Source organism: Plectropomus leopardus, chromosome 21, assembly GCF_026936395.1.
Source record: "Plectropomus leopardus strain MGB_pleo_1.0 chromosome 21, ASM2693639v1, whole genome shotgun sequence".
NCBI classification, from domain to species: domain Eukaryota; kingdom Metazoa; phylum Chordata; class Actinopteri; order Perciformes; family Serranidae; genus Plectropomus; species Plectropomus leopardus.
Window position 1 is genome coordinate 23,056,727 of NC_142196.1, and position 25,525 is coordinate 23,082,251.

At 40.1% G+C, this 25,525-nt stretch overlaps 1 protein-coding gene across 2 annotated transcripts in view; it reads left to right on the top strand.

Annotated features, from left to right (window-relative positions):
• cnksr2a (connector enhancer of kinase suppressor of Ras 2a) overlaps positions 1 to 25,525 on the top strand; it is a 102,995-nt gene that overhangs the window by 26,998 nt on the left and 50,472 nt on the right. Inside the window, exons 1-3 of one of the 2 annotated variants that reach the window (XM_042510815.2) lie at positions 2,518 to 2,662; positions 18,824 to 18,987; positions 19,963 to 20,165. In XM_042510815.2, the coding sequence (XP_042366749.1) occupies positions 2,599 to 2,662; positions 18,824 to 18,987; positions 19,963 to 20,165 (431 nt within the window). In that variant the 5' untranslated portion in view covers positions 2,518 to 2,598. Of the gene's footprint in view, positions 1 to 2,517; positions 2,663 to 18,823; positions 18,988 to 19,962; positions 20,166 to 25,525 lie in introns of those variants that run through there. The other variant, XM_088072061.1, reaches the window with a different exon arrangement.

Below are 25,525 nucleotides of genomic sequence, written 5' to 3' on the forward strand. Positions count from 1 at the left end.
GGTAATGTGCAAGACGGAGGCTTTACCCTCACCTGCCCACCCCCTTTAAATTGGATTAGGCTGCACTCAATTCTCAAATTAACTCCATGGAGGACATTGACTTGTCACTGAAAGAAAGGGTGTAAATATCACTGTCACACTGTCCATGCTCACTGGGAACACCTGTGCTTTTTCCATTATTATGTGTCAAAACCTTGGCTGTCAGAAAGGCCCTTTGCATTGATTGTACGCTAAACTGGACTGTCAGATTTTTCTGAAATTTGTCTGAGACACGAGTTATTTTCTCTGTAGACTGTGTTATGTAACTCGTGGCTTTGAAGGGCATAAAACTCAGTTTATTCGCTGGTACAAATGAGCTGTACAAATGTTTAAAGGGGACGTATTATGCTCCTGTTCAGCTCTGTATTTTGGTATTCTAGAGCATGTTTTCATAATTAAATGTTACAAAAAACACATTGTTGTGCCTGTTTTCATCCTCTGTATAAAACACTCAGTTTAGTGCCTGTCTTATTAAGCCCCCTCTTACAAAAAGAGTGAATATTGGACTTATCATTCATCAGGTGGTTAGAGATCCGACTCCAAATGAACAGTAATGTTGCCATGTAACCAACAAAACCTCAATCCTACAACAAAACAGAGAGTCGAAGTTCCTCTCTTCCTGATGTCCCTCCCAGAACCTTATTTTGGAGAAAATATATATGGAAGTCTATGGCAGCAAATAACGTTTTGATTCAGTTTGAATTGTAATTAGCACATATGTAGTTCACTGAGCAGTTTCAAACAAAACTAAATATCACACTGCTGGTGTGTCCTGGGTGTGCTTTTTTTGGTGGTGGTGGTGGTGGTGGGGGTCGGCTCAGTATTTTATGTGATGATCTTGGAGAAGCCAGGTTGAGACTTCAACTGACAGGGGTTGGTTCAGTTCAGGTTGTATTTTTGTAAGTTGGGCATTTTAACATGCTGTCTATGAGGACTGACTGGTTTCTGGAGTCAGCCTCAAGTGACCATTCAAAGAATTTCACTTTAGGCACTTTTTTGTTGGCCTCATTTTTCAGCTTTGAACAGCCAGTCATGTCACACTATCAGACACGGTCCTTTACAGGGGTCCTGTGTTCTTGCTGTGCACTTCTGACAATATCTAAATGGAGATCTTTGAGATGCCGCTGGTGGCAGAAGTGAGTTTTTGAAACACAGCCTCCTACAGTTTAGGATAACCTTGATTTCCAAAAGATTCAAATGTTTCCTTGTCATGAAATTGCATCAGCTCATGTCTGTGGTTAAAGCATTGCTTAGGCTTATACCCCTTTTCCAAGAAAATCAGTGCATTCACAGGTTTTTAAAAAGTGAGTAAACCCCTAAAAATAGGCTATAGACTGCTTTCCCATTGCCAGAAGAGCAGAGCTGTGTACATGGCTCTGCAGCGGATGGGTACGGCTATTGTGTGTGTGTGGGAGGGGGGGCGTATTGGTGAGTCTGCGCTACAACTTCACAACTTGGAAACTCCTACCAGCCCACATCACATGAATGTGACATTAATGAGACACACACCAACTGGTGAGTCCCCGTAAAACTACCTATTGTGGAAACAGGCCTATTGTTGTCCTGCTGCCCCCAAGTGGCCAGAAAAATAAGTCATGCAAGTCCAAGGAGAAGGTTGAATTGTGTGAACACAGGTGTAAATTAGAGCACTAATTGGATATGAGATGAGACAAAAATGGTTTGAGGCTAGAGAGAAATGATCTTTTGAGCAGAGGTGGAGAGGCTGGCTGAGGCTTCATTAAGTTTCCTCACTAAGCAGCAGAAGCAGAAAGTGTGTAGGTACCTCATGTTTCCTGTCCCCAGACGTGCACACGCACACACACACGGTCTCTGTCACACACGCACACACACTTTATATCTTTTTCACTCACTCATGGGGCCTGACTAAACATCTTGTGAGAATATCTTTTCCCCATCATATCTGCATGATTGTATCGCTCCAGAGGGAAATACACTGATATGTGCGCGCGGAGCCACCCACGGGGCGCGTGCACGATTTAATCATATCTGGAGAGAGAGAGAGAGAGAGAGAGAGAGATGCTGTCGGGTGTTGAGTCCGGTGTGACTTATCTATCCTACTCTGCTGCTGACGGTAACGGACCGGCTGCGCACACACCTACACACACTCCTCTCGATTTTTGTCACACACACATACACACACACATACGCACACCGGGAGGACCGGAGTGGCGCACTGGGAGGAAGGGAGGGAAGAGAGGGGGAAAAGAGCCACATGTCAGACTGGATCGAGCAGGGGAATGTACCGGATTCCGCTGCACACACGCACGGGCTGTCCCGCACTGAGGGCACGGCTGCGTTAACGGGACACGACACCGGGCTGAGCGAGGGGCGGGAGGACCGGACTGGGATAGTGTAAAAAAAAAAAAAAAAAGAAAGAAAGAAAAAAAGAAAGCAGTCACCTGGCTGCGGAGGGAGGAGAGGACAGAAGGGGGAGGGCGGGAGGGAGGGTCGGGGGAGCTGTGGCCGGCTGACAGAGCTTTGTTTTGGGGTTGACAACACCGCTTGCGCGCAACGGAGAGTCGGCGCAAAGTTTCCTCGATGGCGCTGGTGATGGAGCCGGTCAGCAAATGGAGCACGAGCCAGGTGGTGGAGTGGATGAAAGGTAGGCTGTAGCATCACACACACTCACACGCACTCACTCTCTCACACACACGCATGCTGTATGCAGATGATCAATTCATAGTCAAAAACCCTCATAAATAACACACCTGGAGGCAGATCAAGACACTCTGGTTGATCATGACAGATGAGCAGTCATGCAGAGGCGACAGATGCTGGCAAGATGTCATGTTGTGTGGGAGGTGTGTGTGTGTGTGTGTGTGTCCATGCATCATACTGGCACCTGATGATCAGCGGGTGATGATGTAATGTGTGAGTGACAGGAAGAGAGCCAGCCAAACTTCACTGCTCAGAAGAGCAGGGGCGAGTATAGAAAGTTTCGAATTGGGGGGACGTGGACTCAAGTGTGTGTGTGTGTGTGTATGGGGGGGTTCACAGCCATAGACGGATTAATACCTGCTGCTTTTACACAGTGATCGCACTACAAGGCTGCATCGAAGTCTTCCTTTTATACCGCCCTTACATTTTTACACAGAACCAAACGACGGCGGCATTATTCTGCTTCCGTGTGTGATTATACACTGCATCACAGCAAAAAGAGGCAATCTGATGTTTAACACAGCAGTGTCGGCCTGTACTGTGACATACAGTATTTACGTTATAAACAATAACAAAGGCATAACGTGCATCACAATCATTTACATTCTTGTTATATGGCTGCTGATCTCGTCCCCTGCACAGACGTTAAAGAGCTCCCGAATCTCATTGTTTTCCCAGTTTGCAAACATTTAGGGCTTCTGTTCTTCTTAATATTAGCCACTGTTTGCAAGCAGATTCTCTTTAAATCCGTGGTGGGTAACACACATAAATACGTCGTCAAAACGAAACACCCGTACTGCCCATAGTCACGTCTTTCTGGCTTTACACAGACCTCGTTATGGCGCTGTTACTACATCCGTTACTAGCTCAGAGGAGAGGCAATGGAATGGCGATGCAGAATAACGGTGTGATGTTCCCACCTTGGACAGGCAGTGTAAATGCGGCTAAGAGTGTGTGTTTGTGGGGGCTCGTAAACGGCACACAGATATGAACCGATCAACAATGAATGAAATGGATGAAAGGCCCCTCAACCCTCCTACACAGTTTTTAGGTAGTTCTAATCATGCTGATGTTTGTTGCCGATGTTCATTTTTCTGATGTTTGTTTTAATTATTTGATGGTTTGACGTCATGATTGACAGCTGTGTGTGCCAATTGGTGTGCTTGCAATCAGCGGTGTTGCTCACGATTGGCTGGATCTGGTATTGCGTAGATTGTGGCTCATCTGTTTGTTACTCCTCTGGCCCGGCTCTTGAGAGAAAATATTTTCAACATGCAAGAGCGTACAAAGCAGGATTGAGCTCAATTGTCTCATAATTCTCTCAGACTGACAATAGTCTTAAAGATTCAAATTCGTGTCATCTTAAGTGCTGTTTAACTGAGATTTGTGAATAAGGAGTACTGTTACAGTGTAATTTAAGAAAGAAATAATCAATTAAAAACACAAAAAACCTAAATGAGTATTTATCCAAAAAATGATATTGAGTTTTGTTTACAAGAGCACATGTGATAGTTCACAGTGATCACACTGGAGACGTTTCTCATTCATAATTTAAGAGCCAGGCTGATTAGGTTTGCGCCCAGGGGCCTTTGTGAACATTGAAAAACTCTTTTACACATTAAAAAGAAATGGCTATTACTGATACATTGTGCTTTCCAGCATCCTCGCTGCCGTTTGACAGTGCATCTTTGTTAGTCCTGTGAATAATGGGACAATGTAGACGAGGCACTCAACAATCCCTGCATTTCCCACATAGACACACCAGAATTTTATATTATAAAATTCTCTAAAACATGGAGGATAAAATTGAGATGTGGTGTCCGCTCCTCAGTCCCCATATTTGTACATACTGTATGTTGTAACAACTCATTTTGGCTCAGCACTCAGTGCCAGAATCACTCAGGCTTCCTCCAAAATAACCTGCCAAAAGCAGACCTGCCACAATTAAGCCCAGACCATTATTCAGATTTATTATCTAACTTTAATTTAGTTTAAATGAAGAGCGGAGTTTTGGCTGTGATGCCAACCTTGTAAGTACAGGTTCCATTAAAAAAGTAATATATGTCCAGTTTGGCAAAGAGATGGACTATGTGAAGGTCGTGCAGAACTTTCTAAAGTGGTCTATCCAGTTTGTAAAATTATTTTAGGCTGAAAGAAATGTATCTTGATTTTGGTGGAAATTAATAATGTCATTCTCTTTTGAATTTTCCATACGGTTAACAGCTGATGGGGGTTTTAAAACTCAACACAGTTCACAGTTCAGTCATGCGGACATTTATGGGATCTGGGGGTGTTACTGGGTGCTAAAACTAAAATTTGGAATTTTATCATTAAACTAATACTCCACCCAAGATCTTTATTTTTAGTATCAGACACTGTCAGGCCAAAAAAAGTTAAAAAAAAAAAAAAAAAAAAGAGTGTTTGGTGAGTAGAGGCTGGATTTTAGCATTTAGCATTTGCATTGGTCTCCAATGATGACAGGTTCATAAACTCATAATGTACAGTCTAAAAATTAGTCCAGAATTAGAACATATTTCCTAATAACTGGCTCATAGTTGTCAAAGAATCTCCAAAAATTGCAAACACAGAAAACAATTCTTTATTGAAACAGATTTGGCAATACCTCCTTAAAATAACATATTCATGAGAATATGAAAATATACTGATGCTGAAAATGTGTTATTATTCTAATGTTTTTTTGGCTGATAGGTTGGTAAATTGTAAACAACCAGAAAAAGAAGTGTTTTACCTGCATATACCCTCCACACCACTGCGTTTACCCTTTAGGAAACAGTTTGCAGATACATTTTGTACTGGAAGAGGGAAGCTTCAGCAAACCCTGACCAGTTGTTTTAGCAGTGAAGACCTTTTACAGTTTGACCTTAAATTTTAGGGCTCCGATCAGACCAGTCAGTGTGATGTTGAACACACTGCACCAGAACGCATCCTCCACAGAAGTCGATGAAGAAAAATAAGAGAAAAAACTGGGCCAATAGAGCCCAACAAGTCTGACCTTTAAGTTTATGAAAACTTTTTAACTTTTCCCCCCAAAGTGTTTCCAAGTGGTATTTTTGTTTCTGCTGCTGTGGCAAAGAAAAACTGAATTGCTTTTGTTTTTTTAGAGTCGAGCAACTTCCCACAAACACAGTTATTTTGGTTGCTCCGTTAATTCCAAAGACCTTACCTCAGAGGTCGTGTCAACAAGATATTTTAGGTCCTTGACTGATTTTTTATTTAAAGTGATGGAATAATCTGAAGACTGTCTGTTATTTTGACATATTAAAACACTGCCAGCAATCTGCCATAACTTTAAGTAATTCACACCTCTGTCCTGTTGGTGGTATGTGCATATTAATTAACTACTGTTAAGCATTAGTCGTCTTACCTGCACAACCTTGTTGTCTTGCTGGCTTTATTACGGTATTGGTAAACTTCATCACTACATACAATTTCTAGATATAATGGCAGCTGAGATACAGAGTTTGTTTTAAAAAAGCCCAATAGTTGTGAAGGTGTTCATTGATGAAAAAAGTAATATTCATGTGTTGGAAAAAATCATTCATTTGCTTCGTGTAGCGTTGACATAAAATTAAATGCTATTAGATGTGTTGTATCAGCAAAAACAAAAGAAAAAAAGAAAAATGATGGGTAGTAATTTTATTATTATAGAAAACATGGAACAAAAATACAAAATCAAAAAATTCAAGTCCACTGTATCAATAAAAAATATACTGGGGAAAAGAGGAATGCTATTCTCCTCTGATTGTTGTGCAGTGGTTGACACACTTCTTTTGTGCTTTAAAAATGAGGTTGTATTTTCCCAGGAGATCATATCGGCTGACAGAATTGCAATGTGAAAATGAGGTTTATAGAGAACCAATTTAACACTGATTTTGTCATTATTCTATAGCCATTACATTGTGCAGTCAACATTTTCTTTATATGAAGTCAAAGCAAAAAAACCAACATCATTTTGCCCTTTTGACCTTTAACAGCGCCCTCATTCGGTCAATCACTGACAGCTTTCACATACTGGAGCGCAGCGCTAAGATGCATCATCGCTCTCATCAGTAAACACAGCCAGATCCAAAGTCCCACCCTCCACATGAACTGAGAAAAATGACTAATTATAACAACTAATATTAGACACAATTGTTATTCATCATATCTGTTTGTTGCATAAAAAGCAGGTCAGGGATTTTATTGACTCACATGCTTCAACAAATCGTGACAAAGATTTATTTACATGATGTTCTGTTTCAGTTTCTCAGAGCCTCCTCATTGGATGGGTTATCGGTTGGTCATGTGCATATGGCGTGTGTTTATGTGTGCCCCTTTGTGTGTGTGTTTGTGTGTGTGTAGTCAGTGTGTGTGGGTGGATGGCGAGTTGTTCGTCTCAGACCGTCTGTGCAGAACAGCTGACAGACACACACACCCGCTCTGAACAGAAGGCTCCACCAGGGTCCTTGGACATTTGCACTCTCACACACACATACATATATACACATAACACACGTGGCATGCTTTAGTGTGGTATTCGGTTCATGGTGGGTCCACTGGGTGTGTCTGTGGCGACAGAGGGGAAACATGATATTTGTGTGTGTGTGTGTGTGTGTGTGTGTGTGTGTGTACGTTAACATGCACAGATCGCATATGTACACAGGCGTTTGGGGCCAAAAGGTCTGCACATTGTTGATTTGGCAACAGTGCTGCATTGGCACGTCTGAAGTTAAAACAATATGGGAGTGGTACACTTCAGTAGTAACATGAGAACTTGCTGGGAATGCTGGGAATTTTGCCCCATGTCCTGTTATCATCTGTTCACAAAGGAACAATTTTTGCATGGATTTGATCGGCAGACTCGAAAATCAGCAGTGAAATTACCGCGACAGCATGCGAGCACATCTGATGACACCACAAGAGAAAGCTGCCAGAGTGATAGGCACAGCCTGTAGGATCAGACGGTTTTAGGTCTGTGGGCTTGATCCCTTTAAGGCTTATTATTTTGTAAGGTGAGACATGACGAGACTCAGGATTTAGATTACTCGAAACGTTCAGCAGTTTGCATCAGAAAAGTCTCTTTTTTGGTTGTTGCTTCAATTGTGTGCACTGAGCAAACAAGTGGTGCATGCAGGGAATTTGGTTTGAGCCAGACAAGGTGCATCAGTCCACCTGTTTATATGTGCATTTTCAATTTGCGCATAGAAAAAATCTCTATAGATATACCAGAAATTTAAAAAAAAAGTCTAAATATAGCAAAAAGCTCTCTGTTGTCTCTGGATGGCTTTAAACGCACTTTATATGCACCCAGAGCTGTTACCAGAACTCTTCCAAGAGGACATTTCTGTAATATTAGTAGTTCTAAACTCTTTTTACATTTTCCAGTCAGCTCTGTCTTATTACGCAGCCATTGTTTTCCTTTGTTTGAGGTTTGTCTGGAGCTTTTTAATTATGTCCTCTTGTTGCGCCCTCTTCTTTAGACTTCTGACTGAAGAACTCAGATGCTGCTTATCTCCCTGAACCAACTCCCAATATCTGCACGACAGTAGTGTGTGGAAAAGCACATAAATTTGCATTTTCTTTGGCCGATTTTCTAAAATGTGGCTAAAACAAGCCTGTAAAAGTCACTCCAGCATGACACAGCTCTGTGTTAGGATATTTACATACTGCAGCAATCCGGTCTGACTCCCAACTTGTCAAATACAGACACTTGGTCAGTGGCCTTTTGGCTTTAGATGCTAGAGCACAGCAACACGCTTTAGCAGCAGGATCATTTTTTGACACTGTGGGAACTACTGTAGTAAAAAAAAGGAGAGGTGCATAAGTCGAATAAACTCCGGACTTTCACCCAGGAGCCTGCTGTTTGTGTCCAGTGTGAAATCAGGACTTAACTGAGTTGTTTAATTAATGAGGTAGGCTGCTGATTCGTGTAGCATACTATGCTAGTGAGGTATGTTACTTTTTTTTTTACTTTGCACCGTGCCGTATAGAGGGGTTGATATCAAATGTATTTTAGGCACCTTATAAAAGGCCTACCTAAAGAATAGAATAGTATAGGCTGTATTGGGAGTGTTTTCAACGTGAAGTTTTGTTTCAGTTGGATCACTTAAAAGCTGCTAACAGCACATTTGCTTAGAAGAGATGACTGGCGGCGAATGAGAAATGTAATGCCAAAGGAAAAGGCTGTGTGACAGCGAAAATACTGTAAATATACTGTACACTTAGACTGATATTGATTTTTTTTTTTAGGTAGGCCTTTTTTAAAGTGGCAAAAATATGTTTTAATATTAACCCTTAAGGGGTGCGCCATGACACCATTAACTGCCGCTGTTTTTGTCTACCTTTGTCTGAAATCAAACGTACCTCGTTTAAAACTTCAAGTGGTAAATTAATACTAATTCTCATTTTGGCTCTGTGTTGGTGGCCACTATCTCCTGAGGAAAGTATCTGGCTCTTTAGCTGCTAATTCACCAGCTAGTCACTTACTGTCTCTGTGTCTCTCTGGTGCTGTGCAGTTAACACACACTGGGCTTCAGAGCTTTTTCTGCTGAAAATGTCAGCCAATTGCAAGACTGATTATAAATGCCAAAGTAATTAGATTAAAGACACTAAAATGAGTTGAGCAGGAACTGTAGAGTTGTCTGTAGGAACATCACTATTAGCAACATCTTTCACATAAATAGTAATTTAACATAAAAAGCTGTGGTCAGTAAATTAAAAAAAAGTTTGTTGTTATTGCCCAAAGGAACTGGAAAATAAATTTAATTTGTCATTGCAGATTTAAAAAAAGATGCTAAATCAATCTGGTTTATGCTGTTTTCATAAATCACAAGCCTGCTCCATTTTACCTGGACTTTAATGTTTTACAAACTAATATGTTTAACCTTCAGAAAAAGCCCCCTGCATTATAGTATTTTTGTCCCATTGCAAGCTTTTTGTGCTCATGGCCTTGGTCCAAATTTAATGGACATTTTTCCTGTCGTAAATAACAGATGGCAACAGAGATTTACGAGCACCTGGATATAATCCTGTCTGACACATATTGGTGTTCTGTTTATTGACTCATGCAAATTTCTAAGGAGAAAAACTCAAGTGACCATTTCTGTGATTTAGCATTGCCTGGAGAATTTGTCTCACCTCTGTTGCCTTTTACTTACTTTTTATGCATGAGGTTTGTGCTTTATTTGCTTCCAGCTTGCCTAATTATTTTGGAATATGACTAATGTGACAGGTGGTCTTGTGGTTGAGCAAAACTAGGAAAGAAAGAAGACCGACATTTACAGTAAACACCACAATTTAGAGTCAAGGGTTGGAAGAAAATACGGACAAAAGCACAAAAAATGTTGTTAACGGAGGAATCAGATTTGCTTGGTTTATTTCCCTCTTGCAAAATTGCCCCAGACGGCACTGGGATTCAAACTGGCAACCCTCCGGTCATAAACTCACTTCTGATAGCCGCTGTGCTTCTTACATCCTGCATTTACAAATCCCTGGAACACAGTGAAGGCTCATCTACCTTTTTATTGTTACCGAAGCTTCAGATTGCTTGGAACAGATGACACATAACCCGGCAGGGAGGGACAGATCTTTTATTGGACTCTTGAACATCCCAGAAGTCACCGCAAAATCCAGTTTTATTAGACGCGTGTGGTTTGTGTGTATGTGTGCGTGCGTGTGTGTGTGTGACAAAGAGAGAGAGGGTGTTTGTGGGAGTTTGGCTCGCCTGCTGTTGTGAAAAGTGTGCCTCTGTGGGAGTTAAGTGTGTGAGTCAGCTATGAATCACACTTTTTCTGTACCAGTCAAACACATGCGCACACATGAACTCTCTCACACGCACACAAACGCATTCACACGTGTATCGTACATACAGAGATGTGACTGTATAATTGTACAGAGTAGACACCATTATACAACAAACCCACACAGAACTGCGAGTTTCAATTTATAGAAAAACGTGAGCGGGTACATTTTAGCACTTCTACTGAAAATACAGTAGATGAGTGATAACCAGAGGTGTCTTTTTCCTCAGGTGGTATTTCTGCAGTTGCCACCGGTAACAACTACTTTAAAAAAAAGCAAGTACGATTTGAATAAAAAGGCATATTAGGGTCATCGTAGGTAAAGTCAAAATCGAAATATGGAGCTACGGAGGAAGGTATAATAATCAAAGAAAGAAAAAAAAGAAAGAAATCAAGATTTATGTTAATGTACAAAAAAAATCTGAAGTGGTAAAAAGAGAGTTTAAACTCAAAAATGTTCTCTGAGACTACAAACTCATAGATGTATGAGAAAAAAGTCAGAGGAAGAGTCCACCTAGGAGGAAGTTGTGGTGGATGAACACTAACTTGTTATCTTTAGTTTTTCGGATGTATAAAGCTGCTGAATGCACACTGCGTACATAAACTTAAACACTTTTTCTCGGAAATTTACAAGAAATGATGGGGGATGGGATAGTTCCCCCCTCCCCCGGGTCCGTATTTTATATAAAAATATTTTTAATCTACAATGATCCCAATATAGTGTGCTGGTAACACCCCGACAATCCAATGTGATCTCATTCCTACATCATATTTTGATGCTTGAGGCAGAATTCGCTGGGATTTTTATAACGATGCTGAAGAAGCCTTTTGCATTTTATATGGACGTAGAGGGGGTAAACGGGGAGTCACATGTCACGGGTAGGTTTAATCAGCAAACCAGTTTGTTTAGGGTTAGGAAAAGATTGTTGACATAAGATTCATGATTCACTTGATGGACATCTGACTGAATACTCACAAATAACTGAATGTTGACTTTTAGTTTCACGAGGGACACAAACACTGGTCTCTTTGGTTAAAGTCCTGTGTTTGTTGGATCCACCATCCTCCTCCTCCTCCCCTAAGCAGACCTGAGCGCTCTTTATACTACCTCAGTTGCTCTAAACATTATTATATTTATTTGTATTTATATAGTTAATTGCTCTTGCCTGCCTGTCTGCACTATTGTATTTGCTTTAATGTCATATTGTTTCAGTGTTTGTAGGGAGATGAGTTTATAGTTGGAGTTAGTTGAAGGCCTGTTGCGTCTCATATAGAAGCTAAAGCATTGTATTTTAGAGAGCATGCTGTTAAAATCTGTAAAAACCAAGCAGAGAAGTCGAGAAGTTAAAGACAAATGGCTGAAATAGTAAGATAAAAGAAATAGATAAAAGGCTGAAAGCTTTTGGTGAAAGTAATGGATAAGTGGTTGAAATAAATGGCAGCGTTAATGAAGGGGTATTGAGTTCATCTGACGGGGCTGTGGGGGTTTATTTGGCAAAAAATAGAAAAGAACAGCTGCGGTAAAAGAATGAGCCTTGTGCAGCAGTCAGTATGCTGCACGTATATGTGAACTGTATAGCACTGTTTTAGTTTCTGTCCTGTTTTGCGTGGGTGAGTGTGTGTGTGTGCCCGCTGATGTCGCTCACAATTTGACTCATCAGTATTCAGAGCATTCACGCTCTCCCTCACTGCCAGTGATAAGCGATGCTGATTATCAGTGAACTTTCGCTACACAGCGTACATCTCCCCTTCTGCTTCTCTGCCTCTCTCAGCTATAGTAACACTCTGCCTGTGAGAGCCAACATTGTTTTAATCAGCTTCACGTTTATTAGGAACCAGCCGCCATTAACACTCATTAACACACGCTGTGAGAGGAAAAAAGTGCCTAGACAGCTTACTTGAGTTAAAAATTAGCAATACCACAATGCAAAAATACACTGTTTGACAAAAAGTGTGAGAAAACTGCAGAGCTGGACTCTGTACAAGTATGGAGGCATGAGCAGAGAAGTGTACTCATTCAGAATAAGCCCTTTAGAGTGACAAGTTATTGGGTTATTTATTATTTAAAGAGATTCATTAACATGTAAGTGGCATTTTAATATTGTAGCTGATTAGGATGGAGCTAGTTTAAAAAATGTATTATACTGCTGGTTAATTAAACCTGCAATAACTGATTTTCCTTGGTCACTTTGGGGACAGCAGAAACTAATTGTGAACCGAAGACTGACATGTCATCCATTTTTAAGCTGACATTGTAAATTACTAATATAAACATACTTAAGGCTCATTTATATTCTCTCTTTAACTATTTTCACAATGAATGACTATTTATCATTATATACACCTGTTTCCTTACTTTCTGTCATTATTTAAATATCTTTGTCGTGTCTTGTGGTGGTATCTCGCTTGAACTACGTTACGCTGCAACCACGACCTCTGGTGGTATTGCTCTGTTTCATCTGTATCCACAAATCAGAAATCAGAAATACTTTATTGTAAATTGGGGTTTGGGATTTTGGAAGGTCCGAACAGCATGGAAGACACAAAGAGGAAGGGTTGCATTCTAATGCGAGGGGCATTTAAAAAAGAGGTTAATAGCTGTTTCCATACTTGAAATAAAAAAATGGACCAAACATTGACTTTTGCCCGCCATGTTTATAAATTTATGTCGTTAAGTCGACAACTTGTGTTATGAAAATATCTCCGAGTTGCTGAGTTGTTTTTCTGACATGAGAGGCCATTCATGTGAATTTTCCCAGTGGGAAAGTCATTATTCTGATTCATGAATGCAGCATTAAAAATCTTTTTTTTTGACATCCCACCCATCAGTTTTTTGGGGTCACACTAAAGTACCTACCCAGAGGCAAGGACTTGTTTCCTCTCCATAAAAACTCTATGGGGGCGGTCCCTGCAGTAGAGACACACACCGATGGGCGAGACCCCGCAAAAGTACCCTAACTTCCTGCAGTGGTAACCGACCTTATGTAACACAGAGTACCTCAAACAACCCCATTTCAAAAGATCCAAACGATCTCTTTAAGTGAGTTTTAAGAATGCAGCAGGCGGATTGGATTTCTGAACTTTAGACAGCGCAAGCCTTGATGTTTCATCCTGCCTCCAGTCTTTAAGCTAAGCTGCGCTAATTGCCTCCTGCCTCTAGCTTCAAACTTAGCGCACAGAAATGAGCGACGTGCCAGACTCCTTGAATATCTTTTGTTTGTTAAAAAAATCAGTAACAAGTGAGTCAAACTGTAAGATAACGTACAGCGCAAGATTTTAATCTGAAATGTTGTGGAGGAGAAGTCTTAAATTGCATAAAATACAAGTATCTTAACCCTTTGGAACCTGGATTCACATCTCTTTTCTTGTGCTGCTTTCAGACGCCTTTCACAAGTATTCAAACCTTTGAACCCTTTGAAGCAAATTAATGTGATTTCTTAAAAACATGGAAAAAGGTTATGTGCAACTTGGCAATAAATGTTCCACAAATTACAAGAAATTAGTAAATTTAGAAAACCAAATATTCTTATAAAGCTAGGTAAAAGGTAACAATTTTAAGCAATTTTAGGTACCTTCCTTGTGTTAGTGTGTGTGTGTGTGTGTGTGTGTGTGTTTAACTTTTTTTTTGTTGCTATTTTTCAGGTAATTTTCTTGCACTTGTTAATTTTTTACATTTTTTTTTACTAATATTTTGGTAATTTTTGAGTAATTTCTAAGTATTTTTCTTCAATTTTTCAGGTTTCTAAGGGTCAAATCGTAATTAACTAACTTTCCAGCTCTCGTTGAATATTTCACTTTGTCCTTCTCTGAACTTAAAGAGTACCTCAAGTGACCTTCACCTAACATTAAAGCTGGAAACCACACAAATCACATTGGAGCAGCTTGATGTCTTTATTCTTATCAAGTCCTTTCATGCTTGTCAGCGGGAGCTGTGAGCCGAGATATCGCTCATCGTCTTGAAGTGTTTGGGGGTCCAGATAGTGGCGTCAATTTGTCTATTTCCCTTCCAAATCGAGATAATGGCAGAAGACGATGCCTTATATTCAAAAGTGATTGCTAGTAGACCATCAAAGCTTTGTTTATTTATGTTTTAAATGATAAAATGGTATGCTTTTTTTGAAATTTTGATGGATTTCAGGCTCTGGATTATTTTTTTCCTCACTCGATATATATGGCATTTTGAAACTGAGCGCTTCATTTAGACTTCAGATGTAGTGGCTGTGGAGGACGAGGAAGCGATGGGGTTGGGGGGGGTGCAGAAAGCGACAAATGCTGTTTGCCCGTCGTTGATGAGAGATGGAATTCGTCTGTGTTTGTGTGTGTGAAATAGTTTGCATGCAATTTAGCAGCTGGCTTATGAGGTTTTTTCTTTTCCTCTTTTTCCTCTCTCCTTTTCTTACCATCCAGTTATTTTTTTCTCCTATCTTTGTTAGTGCGGTTATGATAGATGAGTGTATTATGAAGCGGGGACTTGAAGCGGGGGAAATCAATGCTCATTCCTCAGAGGTGTGTGTGTGTGTGTGTGTGTGTGTTTGGAGTGTGTGAGTTTGCCAGTTGGCTGTTTGTTAATAGGTTAGAAGCTGGATACATTCATTGTTTTGGGAGCCAGGGGCTGCAGCTGAGCCGCTCTGTCTTGATCTGCTTTCCTTTGACTCAGCAAACCCGGTCAGGCCAGACAAACACACACACACACACACACACACGCACACACACACACACACATGCAGGAACACACACTCTAATAATGCACGCTCCCACCCACTTACACGCTCACACACTTGCAGATCTGGAGAGACCATCCCACTCACAACACAGACGTTACACAATCCAGCAGAGAGTTAAGTCTTACCTGGGTGGCTGCCTCATTGCCCATCCATTACCTCCTTTGTTCCGGTCTCTTGACTCTTGTCACAGGTACAGAGCTTCTTTTTCGGTATTTGGAGAGTAAATTTGAGTTTAACTGAGGTGAACCGTTGACTGGTAGCAAGCCGCCTTGACAGCGCTGATCTCTTAGACGACAGAGAGCCCCAAATGGATTCAGGGTCCACAAAAAAAAAAACCAATAGTTTGAGACAGAACTTAATGGTAAAATGTGTCTTAGGAACAAACTTAGAGAGCTTCATTTTCCCTCCTGAATAGTTTGTTATTGAGCAAAATTGTGTGGAATGTTAGGCTGTGTGTCAGGGGAAAGAAAACATAAAAGGCAGGAGAAAATAGGGAGAAGATCCAGAAGTACTGCCAACGCGATTTCAATCAGACTTATGTGTGTACGTATTTTTCAGAGTCCAGTAATTTGACTTTTTCGAACATCATTTAAACTGCTGACTAACACTAAATTGTCTGCAATGTAAAGACAAAGCTCACAATTTATGTATTCACACAGTTTTTTTCTGATTATGAAGCCTCGACCTGAGTGCTCACAATGTACGTGTAAAATAGACAAACCTCTTGCAGGACTGTTCTGGCCGCTTCACTGTATGATTGATTGGGTGAGATAAAAAGGACTGACTTTGGTTATTGACTTGTAGCTGTGCTTCAGGGTTGAAAGTTTGCACCAGGTACGTTTGCTTCACTCACCAGCCAAAAAAAACGATAGTAATCTCTTGAATGGCTGTGTGTTAAAAGTTAATTTCCAATCCTGCTCTCCTTCTGCTGTGCATAAATCTGAAGACAGTCGATCAAAATTTCTAACCTGTCAGGATGTCACTTGAATGCCCGATGGCTGGTCAGGAGCAGATGATCGGGCAACGCATGTTTGCCTATACACTGCACAGCAAATGACGCCAGATAAAACTGGAATTTGGAGTTGTACAGCTTAAAATTGGGCCTAAACATGTCATCAAACTTATTGATCCTGCTCGAGGCCAGCATTGAAATGTTGTCCTAAATAAACTTGTGTGGCATGGAGTAAGTGTTCAGGGATTACCTTTTTCCTCAAATAAAACACCAATATGGCTCATTTTTTAAAGGCAATAACAAGTTTGAAAAACTTCACGGTAGGAAGAGTGCAGGTGTTATTAATAACACGAAGGATGGCTCTATTCAAGTGTTTCAAGTGAGAGTGACAATGAGCCAGGTAGCAGGAAGCTGAAATCAAAACAACTAAATGGAATTCGGCCACCATTAATTTCATTATTTACGCCTGTGCTTTTTTATTTCCTGTTTGAAAAGTGAAAGTATCTTCCATGAAAAGGCCCCTTCAGGATAAAAAATAATTAGTAGACTCTTGAAGTTTAAGTTATGTAATCCATCAAGCTTGTTTTTGCCATTGTTGTTATAATGTAGCGAAATGCAGACTTTTTAATTACGGTGCAGTGACAGTGTAAGATTGACAGCATTTAATGCAGACTAGACGTTCCCTTCGACGGATTACACGACTCAAGTTTTAAGTCTACAAGTTGATTTTCATGCTGTGGAGAAATGAATGGAAACCAATTTGTTTCTGGGCCTGAAACGTCAAAAAAATAAATTGCAAACACTCCGGCGTAGACCTCTAAGGTAATGCTGAGAGCTATTATGGGTAGTAAGACTTTCTGGCTGTGATACAAGTCCAAATACTGTTGATCATCTTTATCAGTCCCTTCAGCGCTGCGGGAGAAGGACACAGAGAGTGTCTGTGTTTCTTTTCTCTTTCTGTTTACCCTCATTTCATGGTGAAACAGGTCTCAAAGTCACACATTTAGCTTGTAAATGGACGGGAACAAAATGTTTCTTGCCTTATGTAAAAAAAAAAAGGGAAAACAAAACAAAAGAAGACCTCCAATGCCTCTTGTTGTGCTCAGGTGTCTCTACTTTTACCGAATCCGACTGTGGCTTTGAAACAGCGTTCGGCTGAAATCTACAAAACTGCAAGCAAGCTGAAATGTCTCAAAAACATGACGCAGCTGCTGTTGTATTATCTGAGACAAACTGGAATAAGCAGCAGTGAAATTGTGTCTCGCAGTAAAATAAATTCTCCCCATAGGTTGACTTTGAAGAGGGAAACCGAGGTGAGAATTGTGGCAGTGAAATCTGCTGGAGTGCAGCCCCAATCCTATAAATTAAAAGTAGCGATGTGTCCGATTATCGATCAGGGAGTTTTGAAGAGTGTCTCAGCTGTAGACGGGTCATGAAGAGTGACGATGTCGTTGGGATGAGATTCCCCTCCTGTGTGTATCTACCTTGTGTATTCTCATAATTGCCATAACAACAGATACGTTTACAGGCAGTAAAATAGTTATAAACACCTTCAACCAACAGTGTTTCCACAATATAACAGCATAATCTTGTTTCAGGAGACCAGTCCAAAAGAAATACTTACTAAAAACTAAACACTTAAAAAATAAGCTTCGATTGAACTTATTTGACCTTCCGTTCTTGTCAAATTATGCTCTTTCCTGCTTCGTCACGGTTTCCAGCAAAATTGGTTCCTTAAGTCATTTTTGTCTGTAATTGAGTCCCTAAAGCTGCACCAATCAATCAGTTTTTAATTAGCGATGACTCAAACGACTATGTCTAATGTAAAAAGGGTTTCTTGTGGTGATGAGCCCACAGATAATTATCACTTGACTGCAGTTCATCTCAGCCGTAGAAATAGAATAAGAGTAGAACGGACATTAAACTGTTTACTGTGGTCATTTAACTAGTTAAAGAAAAAAATTAAAATGATGTTAACATTGCTCTGTCTGATGGATGTGTTATTAATCAACTGTTGGCTAAACAATTTAGTCATATAGGCTCAAAGGTGATGATATGTCAGTGTGCACAGCTTGTTTCTGCTCCCACAGTTCGGCCAAAAACATGTTTTAAGTCTTATTTTCTTGACACATCACAAAAATCTTACTATTGTACTTACTTACTTACTATTGTCTACTTACTAGAGATTATCTCAGCTGTTCCAATTTTAAAAAAATTGTCTTTTCTTGACTCAAAAACAGCAGCTTGAATTTTTCTTAAACACATTTTCCTTAAAAGATTCTTGAAAAAGGTGAACCGTCAGGTTGAAATATGTTACTTTTTTAAACGTTTTGGGGGTTAAATTAAAGAGGAAATGACTTGTTGAATGTTTTTGCAGAGTAGATTTATTATAAAGAATCCAGATAATAAAGCAAAACGGCAAAATATTGAAAATTTGGTTGCAGGCCAGGATTTTTGAAATTTACTGTGTATAAACTACAAAGGAGTATGATTGAAGAAACATTTTCATCAGCAACAAATATCTCATTTTTTTCTCAGTCCCTTTATTTACTGCGGTCGTGATCTCATTTTGCAACAAATCTGAGTCTATTTATTGTGAGTAACCCTTGTATTATGTGTGTTTGCTCCAGGTCTGGACGACTGCTTGCAGCAATATGTGTGTGTGTTTGAGCGCGGAGGTGTGTGCGGGGAGAGGCTGCTGAGGATTAGCCACGCCGAGCTGGAGGAGCTGGGAGTTTCTCGCATCGGACACCAGGAGCTCATTCTGGAGGCGGTAGACTTGCTCTGCGCTCTGGTGAGTTTGTGTGTGTTTGTTTTTGTAGTTTCGACGCAGCGCTGAATCCTCATTAAGCGTCTTTACTGCTGCAGCTGTTAATGTATTGGTGTCCTGCTTGAATGCACAATGTGATAGATTGCACAAAGTAAATTGTCACAGTGCTGCATTGGATCCTTGCATCTATCTTGAGTTGGTGCAATCACAAACTTAGAAGAAAGTTTCAAAATGGCACTTTAAATCTTATTCAAACTATGTAAGACATGTAAATTGTTGTGTTTACCAAAATAGAAGTATGGGGAGATATAAAACTGAAATAAGTACCAGTAGAGGAAGAAGCAGATCTTATGCTTAAGTAAAAGTAGCAATGCCACAGTGTAGAAACACTCACAAACAAACGTCATTGATCGTTCTTTACTCTGGCATCTAGTCCACGTCCTGTTCAGACAGATTTCCAGCTTTGCACCAGACTGGTCAATCACAACCATTCATCAAACGTGGGGTTTGCCTGACATGCTGACTGACAACTTGCAGAGCCTTCAAACTTTATGCAAAACCTCATAATGTTGTGCACCTTCATGCTCTCTTTTTCATCTAAAAGGTCAAACAAGTTACATTTGTTTGTTTGTGACATGTAAATATGGTGCTTTCTTGAAGAGTTTGTTGTCTTCTTTCTTTATCATTGAATCTCTGTCATGTTTTATTTGTAAATTGTTCAATAATTGAACAAAGTCAAGAAAATTCGAGATGAATAAATGACAGAGTTAAGGTGTTTTTTTTAAATAACAGCAGTTGGTATTATGACCCTCTCTCTCTCTCTACCAAATACTCAATGTAACCCATTAGTATGCACCAGACTCCTGAAGAAAAAACTGGTAAACATGTTGACAAATAAGTTCCTAATTAGTATTCATGGTGGGTCAGTGTCTGGAGGTTGAGCTAATCTTTGTTTATGTCTCTGTGGGTGTGTTTTGGTGTGTGCTTGTGTGTGTGTAGAACTCAGGTCTGGAGACGGAGAGCGTCAGGACTCTGGCTCATAAACTCGGCGCCTCGGCCAAAAACCTGCAGAACTTCATTTCCGGCCGCCGCCGCAGCAGCCAATCAGAGAGCAGGAGTTCGCGGCGGCTGCCCAACGATCTGCTGACCTCTGTGGTCGACCTCATCACCGCCGCCAAGAGCCTGCTAGCCTGGCTGGACAGGTAATCTGTTTACAGACTCTCTGTCGATGTCTCAGAGATTCTCTCTTCGTTTCACTACTTGCAAGACATGATGAGTTTTCATGCAGATTTTACTTTTGTTGCATCAGGAGGATAAAAACTTTTCATTGATAAGAGCTTTAACAGTGGCACTGGATTTCAGTGATCATGAGTCATTTACACCTGTGCTTCTTCAACTGTATCGTGTCAAAACGTCTTCCATGAAAAAGGCCGTTCACACCCACACAGGTATTTTCCGTTGTAGTGGTTCATTAATCTGTGATGGCAGATACAGAGTATAGCTTCTTTTAAATGAGCTGAATTCAATGTTTTTGTGTTCATTTAATTGCAAAAGTAATCCTTTCCATCTTAAAGATGTCATAAATAATGTCATTCCAGTCATCAGCTGTAGGTATTGCTTCATTTTTCACCCTCGGAGGTTACCTCTTGGTTGCTGCCCTCATGTGCACGATCCTTAATATGGAAACTGCAGCGATAAATCTGCCCTCTGTTGAAGTCTTGATCCAGCGCTCGCAGAAGTTTTCTATTTTGTTCTGTTCGTACAACTAAAGCTCCTGTCTACAGAACACAAACTCTCTCTGCAGCTGCTGGTTGTTGACATCTTTTGAGAAATATGTTTTCCTCCACAGAAATAATGTCAGACCTTTTTTCTCACCCCGTTTCTCCATCTCTTCCTCCATTCTCTTCTCCTCTCTGTCACTTCATTTATTCATGACTTGACACGATCTCCTGCACACGATGCGCACGTCAGATACAGAACTAAAGGTCTTTGACGTCGGCTTCTTGAAATGCCGGGCACCCACATCTGTCCTTAGGCCATCTAGACACACACAAAAGCCAAGTCCGCACTCAGACCCGTAGAAACAACTACACACTTTGTACAAAACACACACATTTACAGACACGTACTGACACACACTTATGCAAGCACACGCACGTTCGCCCACTCACGATGATGCAACTGTAAATGGCAAAGCGACATTGAGAAAGTGATAGACTCAGCAGGGCCGGCACTTCATGCTCTGTTCTTCATTTGTGAGGCATCTACATCTATGTGTTAGGACATTGTCAAATACTCGTTTTAATGGTTTTATCCTGCATATTACACATGCAAAACTGAAAGAAAAGGGCATTTTCCAGCCATGTGAGGGCACGCAAGTACATTTAACACGCTTATGACGCCACCAGAGCTTTTGTTTCGGTGAAATCTCATCTCCTTAAATTGATTTCTAGTGCCTAGAAATAGCAAATGAGCGAGTAAAGCAGGCTGAATTTGAGCTGGATGATGTGTTGAATTTACTAATACACCCTAAAGATGTGGATAAAAGGTTAGGATTCAAAGCATGTTTGTTCTACAGTCTGTCTTGTATTAATACCCACAAGATGACTCCCTCCTCGAAGGTTAACACCACCAGCAAATTAGCATGAAGCGTGTTAAAAGTGAACTTTCATCTTCCCTCTGATTGCTGGTTATTAGACCTCTCAGGGATGCGAGAAAAGTGCAACATCAGTTCAGCGTTCAGGCGGCAAATGTACAGCACATTCCAGTTTTTCTCTCTAATGACTTGAGAGGACATTTCGCAACCTTTTCATAACAGCATGAGAACAGCACAGATCGCCCTTTTTCCCCGCCTCTGATGCATTCACATATATCTACTTTTCCCTTTTTCTCTGCGGTGACATCAAATCGACACTTTGTGCAGGAGGCTTTGGGGGAGAAGAGTGATGTTATCATTCCACGATGACTGAAATGTGCAGTGTTTCTTGTTTCTTTAAACTCTCACTTCCTCTTTATATGCACATTTGAATGTGCCTACCTATGAATTAATAACATGGCTACAGAGACTACTCAAGTTTTTCTGTGATGTATTTTGCTGATAGCGTGAAAATGTAGTGGTTCTTTTTTTTCTAACCAAAGTAGTAAATGAGCAGACTTTAAATTCAGATCAGAATATGGGGCATAGGGGTAAAGGGTATTGAGAGAATCACTACTGCCCATTATTAATAATGAGATGAAATCTAAAGTGCATTTACTTGAGTGCTTTATTTAAGCACAATTTTAAGACACTTCTACTTTACCTAAGTGTTTCTATTTTACTTAATTTTTCTACTACTTTACAACTCAAAATTTACACGATTTGTTTAATTTGTCATTGCACTGAATTTATTTAACAGCTGGAGTTACAAGTTCATTTTCAGACAGCATAAAAAAACAGCATGAAATCTAAAGCATAAAGAGGCAGCAAGTGTAGGATTTAGGGGCATATATTAGTAGAAATGGAATAATAATATAATAGTATGTAGTCTGGAACAGATAAAAAAAAAACGCTGGCTCTTTAGGGCCGTTCGCCATTGCTCAATGCTTTTTTCCCCTCATGCTTTTAAAATAAATCAAACCGACTTTTTCAGGTTTCAGAGGTTTAGGTGCTTGTGAAAGGCATCTGAACGTAGCACAAGAAAACTGATGCTGATCCAGGTGTTAAAGGGTTAAAGTACCTTACTTGCCTTGTACCTCACTCAATTGGACACAGCTGACGTCATGGCGTCATCTGAGCGTTTTCTGAGGGTTGGTGGAGCGTTTGATCCTGACGGTTAGCAAACAGTCTGTGTAGCCTTAGGTCCTGCTTATATATAGCACACAGCCTCAATACTGATGACCCAAATCACACACACACACCACAGAAACAGCATACACTAGAGGCTGTGGCCGAATTTTAATCTGGGTCTTTAGAACAATGACGCAAAGTAATGGAGTGTATCTTTATGTGTGTGTGTGTGTGTGTGTGTGTGTGTGTGTGTGTGTGTGTGTGTGTGTGTGTGTGTGTGTGTGTGTGTGTGTGTGTGTGTGCTACTGTTGTTCTGGCTAGAGATGCATTGACTCAAGTATTGCATTTAAGTACAAATTTGAGGTACTTCTGCTTTTCTTTTCATGTTACTTAGGGGATTTAACTTACTTACATTTACTCAACTGATTAAGTACTTTTACCTTTTACTTAACTGATGTGTTTTCTTACCATGTCACTCCTACTTTACTATTTCAAAAGAAAATATTAGACTTTTTAAGAGTTTTGCAGACAAAAAAATGTATAAAAGGTTATAAAATGCGATGTTTTTTTTTTACAGATTAAACTACCCAGCCGTTGATTCTGTTCAAACAAGTACACCTGAAACAGTTTGTCAATTACTTAATTGACAGAAAGTAAATTTACAACTATATTAATAGGCAAGAAGTTAGTTTCCATGCAAAAACATTGCATGGTTCAAATGTTAAGATTTGATGCTTTCTCGTTTAATTATTCCAATAATTGAAAATAACAACTTCGAAGCAAGCAAGTTCTCACTTTGGATAATTGTGATGTGTGCATTTCTCACTATTTTTAATATTTTTTGCAAAACAAATAACCAGTCAGTTTATGAGAAAAAATAATCAGCTATAAAAAATAGTTTAAAATCAGCTCCACCGTAAATCCTGATTTAAACAATTTAATTATATTATATATAATGGTAAAATAAACACAAAGTATTTCTTTGCATTAAGGACTTTTACTTTCACAACTTTAAATACATGCTCTTGATTTGACACTAACTGTCAACAACTAAGAGTCTTGATTGCTGACTAAACTGATATATTTTCTGTGATATCAACACTGTTAAACCATTGGGTCACAAGCCTTGTTACAAATGGCAGAAAGTTCTGCACTCATCAAAATCTTGATTATTTCATAGAATTATTTTTTTCTGAAAGCTGTGTGGATGTATGAGTTCAAAAAAAGTTGTTTACATAAAAATGTTATCAATGAGACCTTTACAATAGGCAATATTAATGACAGAAACCAGTATTTCTCCTTTAAAGCCACCAAAATGTCATAAAAAATGTATTTATACTATTTATTCAGAGAGGCAGACATATTCAAGTCTTATTTGATTGCTTGAATTTTATTTACATTTTATTTCAGTTTAGAGCTTCCAGTTGGCCTAAAGTATATGTCTTTTGATTGTGGGAGGAAACCTAAGCACCAGTAGAAATCCCTGCAGACGCATGGAGGACATACAAACTCCGCACAGAGACAGGAGGAGGTGTGTCTGTGAGGCTGCAGTGCTGACCACTGAGCCACTGTGCTGCCCTGAATGTAAGGGGATGGGAGGGGAGGTGTTGGGAGGAGGGGAGAAAGGAGGAAGGGTGGATAAAGAGAGGGGGTGAGGAGGACGAAGGAGGAAGGGGAGGGTTGAGGGATGAAGGGGGAGGAAGAGCTACTGTGGTTCAAGCTGAGTTGAACAACCTGCAGCCTCGTCCAACTTCCTGTCACTGTCACACCTCTTGTTATTTCACATCCAGCTCCAAAAAAACATTCTTGCTCTTTTCCTTTTCTTTCTTCTGATGCATTTTGCATTTTATTTTCTCCAGCTCTGTCTGCCTCTTTGAAACTAGAAACCTTTTTTTCTCCTCATGTCCAGACAGAGCTCCTCCAGTTGTTCTTTCTCTCCCTCCATCTTTTTCAACAATGTCTCCCAGCTCTGTTGTTTCTCAGCCATGAGAACCAGGAGTTCACCCATTTTGCTCCACAGCTGGTTTGAGAGCTTAGTGAACTTCTGAGAAAAATTGTCCCTCTCCTTCATGAGATCTCTTTTGACTTCAAGAATTCTCTCGTGTAATCTACCTGATCTTGATTCTCCTTTTTCATCTGGTGGATCTGCTCATGAGCATGATCAAGGTCTGGCTGCAGATGGAGAAAACCTGAGGGAGGTCAACACATTACCCCTTTTCCTGGGATTTATCCATGTTGTTGCTTGTGGCAGACTGCAGGTGTCTTTCAAATACTGGAGTTGTCTGTAGCAGACTGTAGTTGTCTTTTCCAGACTGGCGTTGTCTTTCTTGATTAAAAAGTCAAAGATACAAGAATAGTCAACTACAACTCTCAGTGTTTATTGCCAAGAAACATTTAATCACAGTATGTATGCAGTCATAAACAGCACGTTAGCTGCAGCATGTTGCTTATTGTTAACACCTTGTTCACACTTGAACAGTCTATTATGTTACGATACGCCCAGGGCCTCATTTATAAACATTGCGTTGGCACAGAAAAGGCTTTAAAGACCCTCTTCTCTCATGAAAAAAAGACTTGTTTTTATGAATACCCTTTTTTCCCACTTCAGTGGAATTTCTGCTATTCATACAAACATGTGCAGGGCTTTGGGAATTGATGATGCCAATGGCAAAGTAGCATTAAAAATCCACAATGGTCTAACAACTCTTTCACACTGTTTGTTTCAGTCAGCACCATAAACTGGGCTTTTTGCTGTTTGTTTGTTTCCTAAACCTGAATGAAATGACAAGTAGTCAG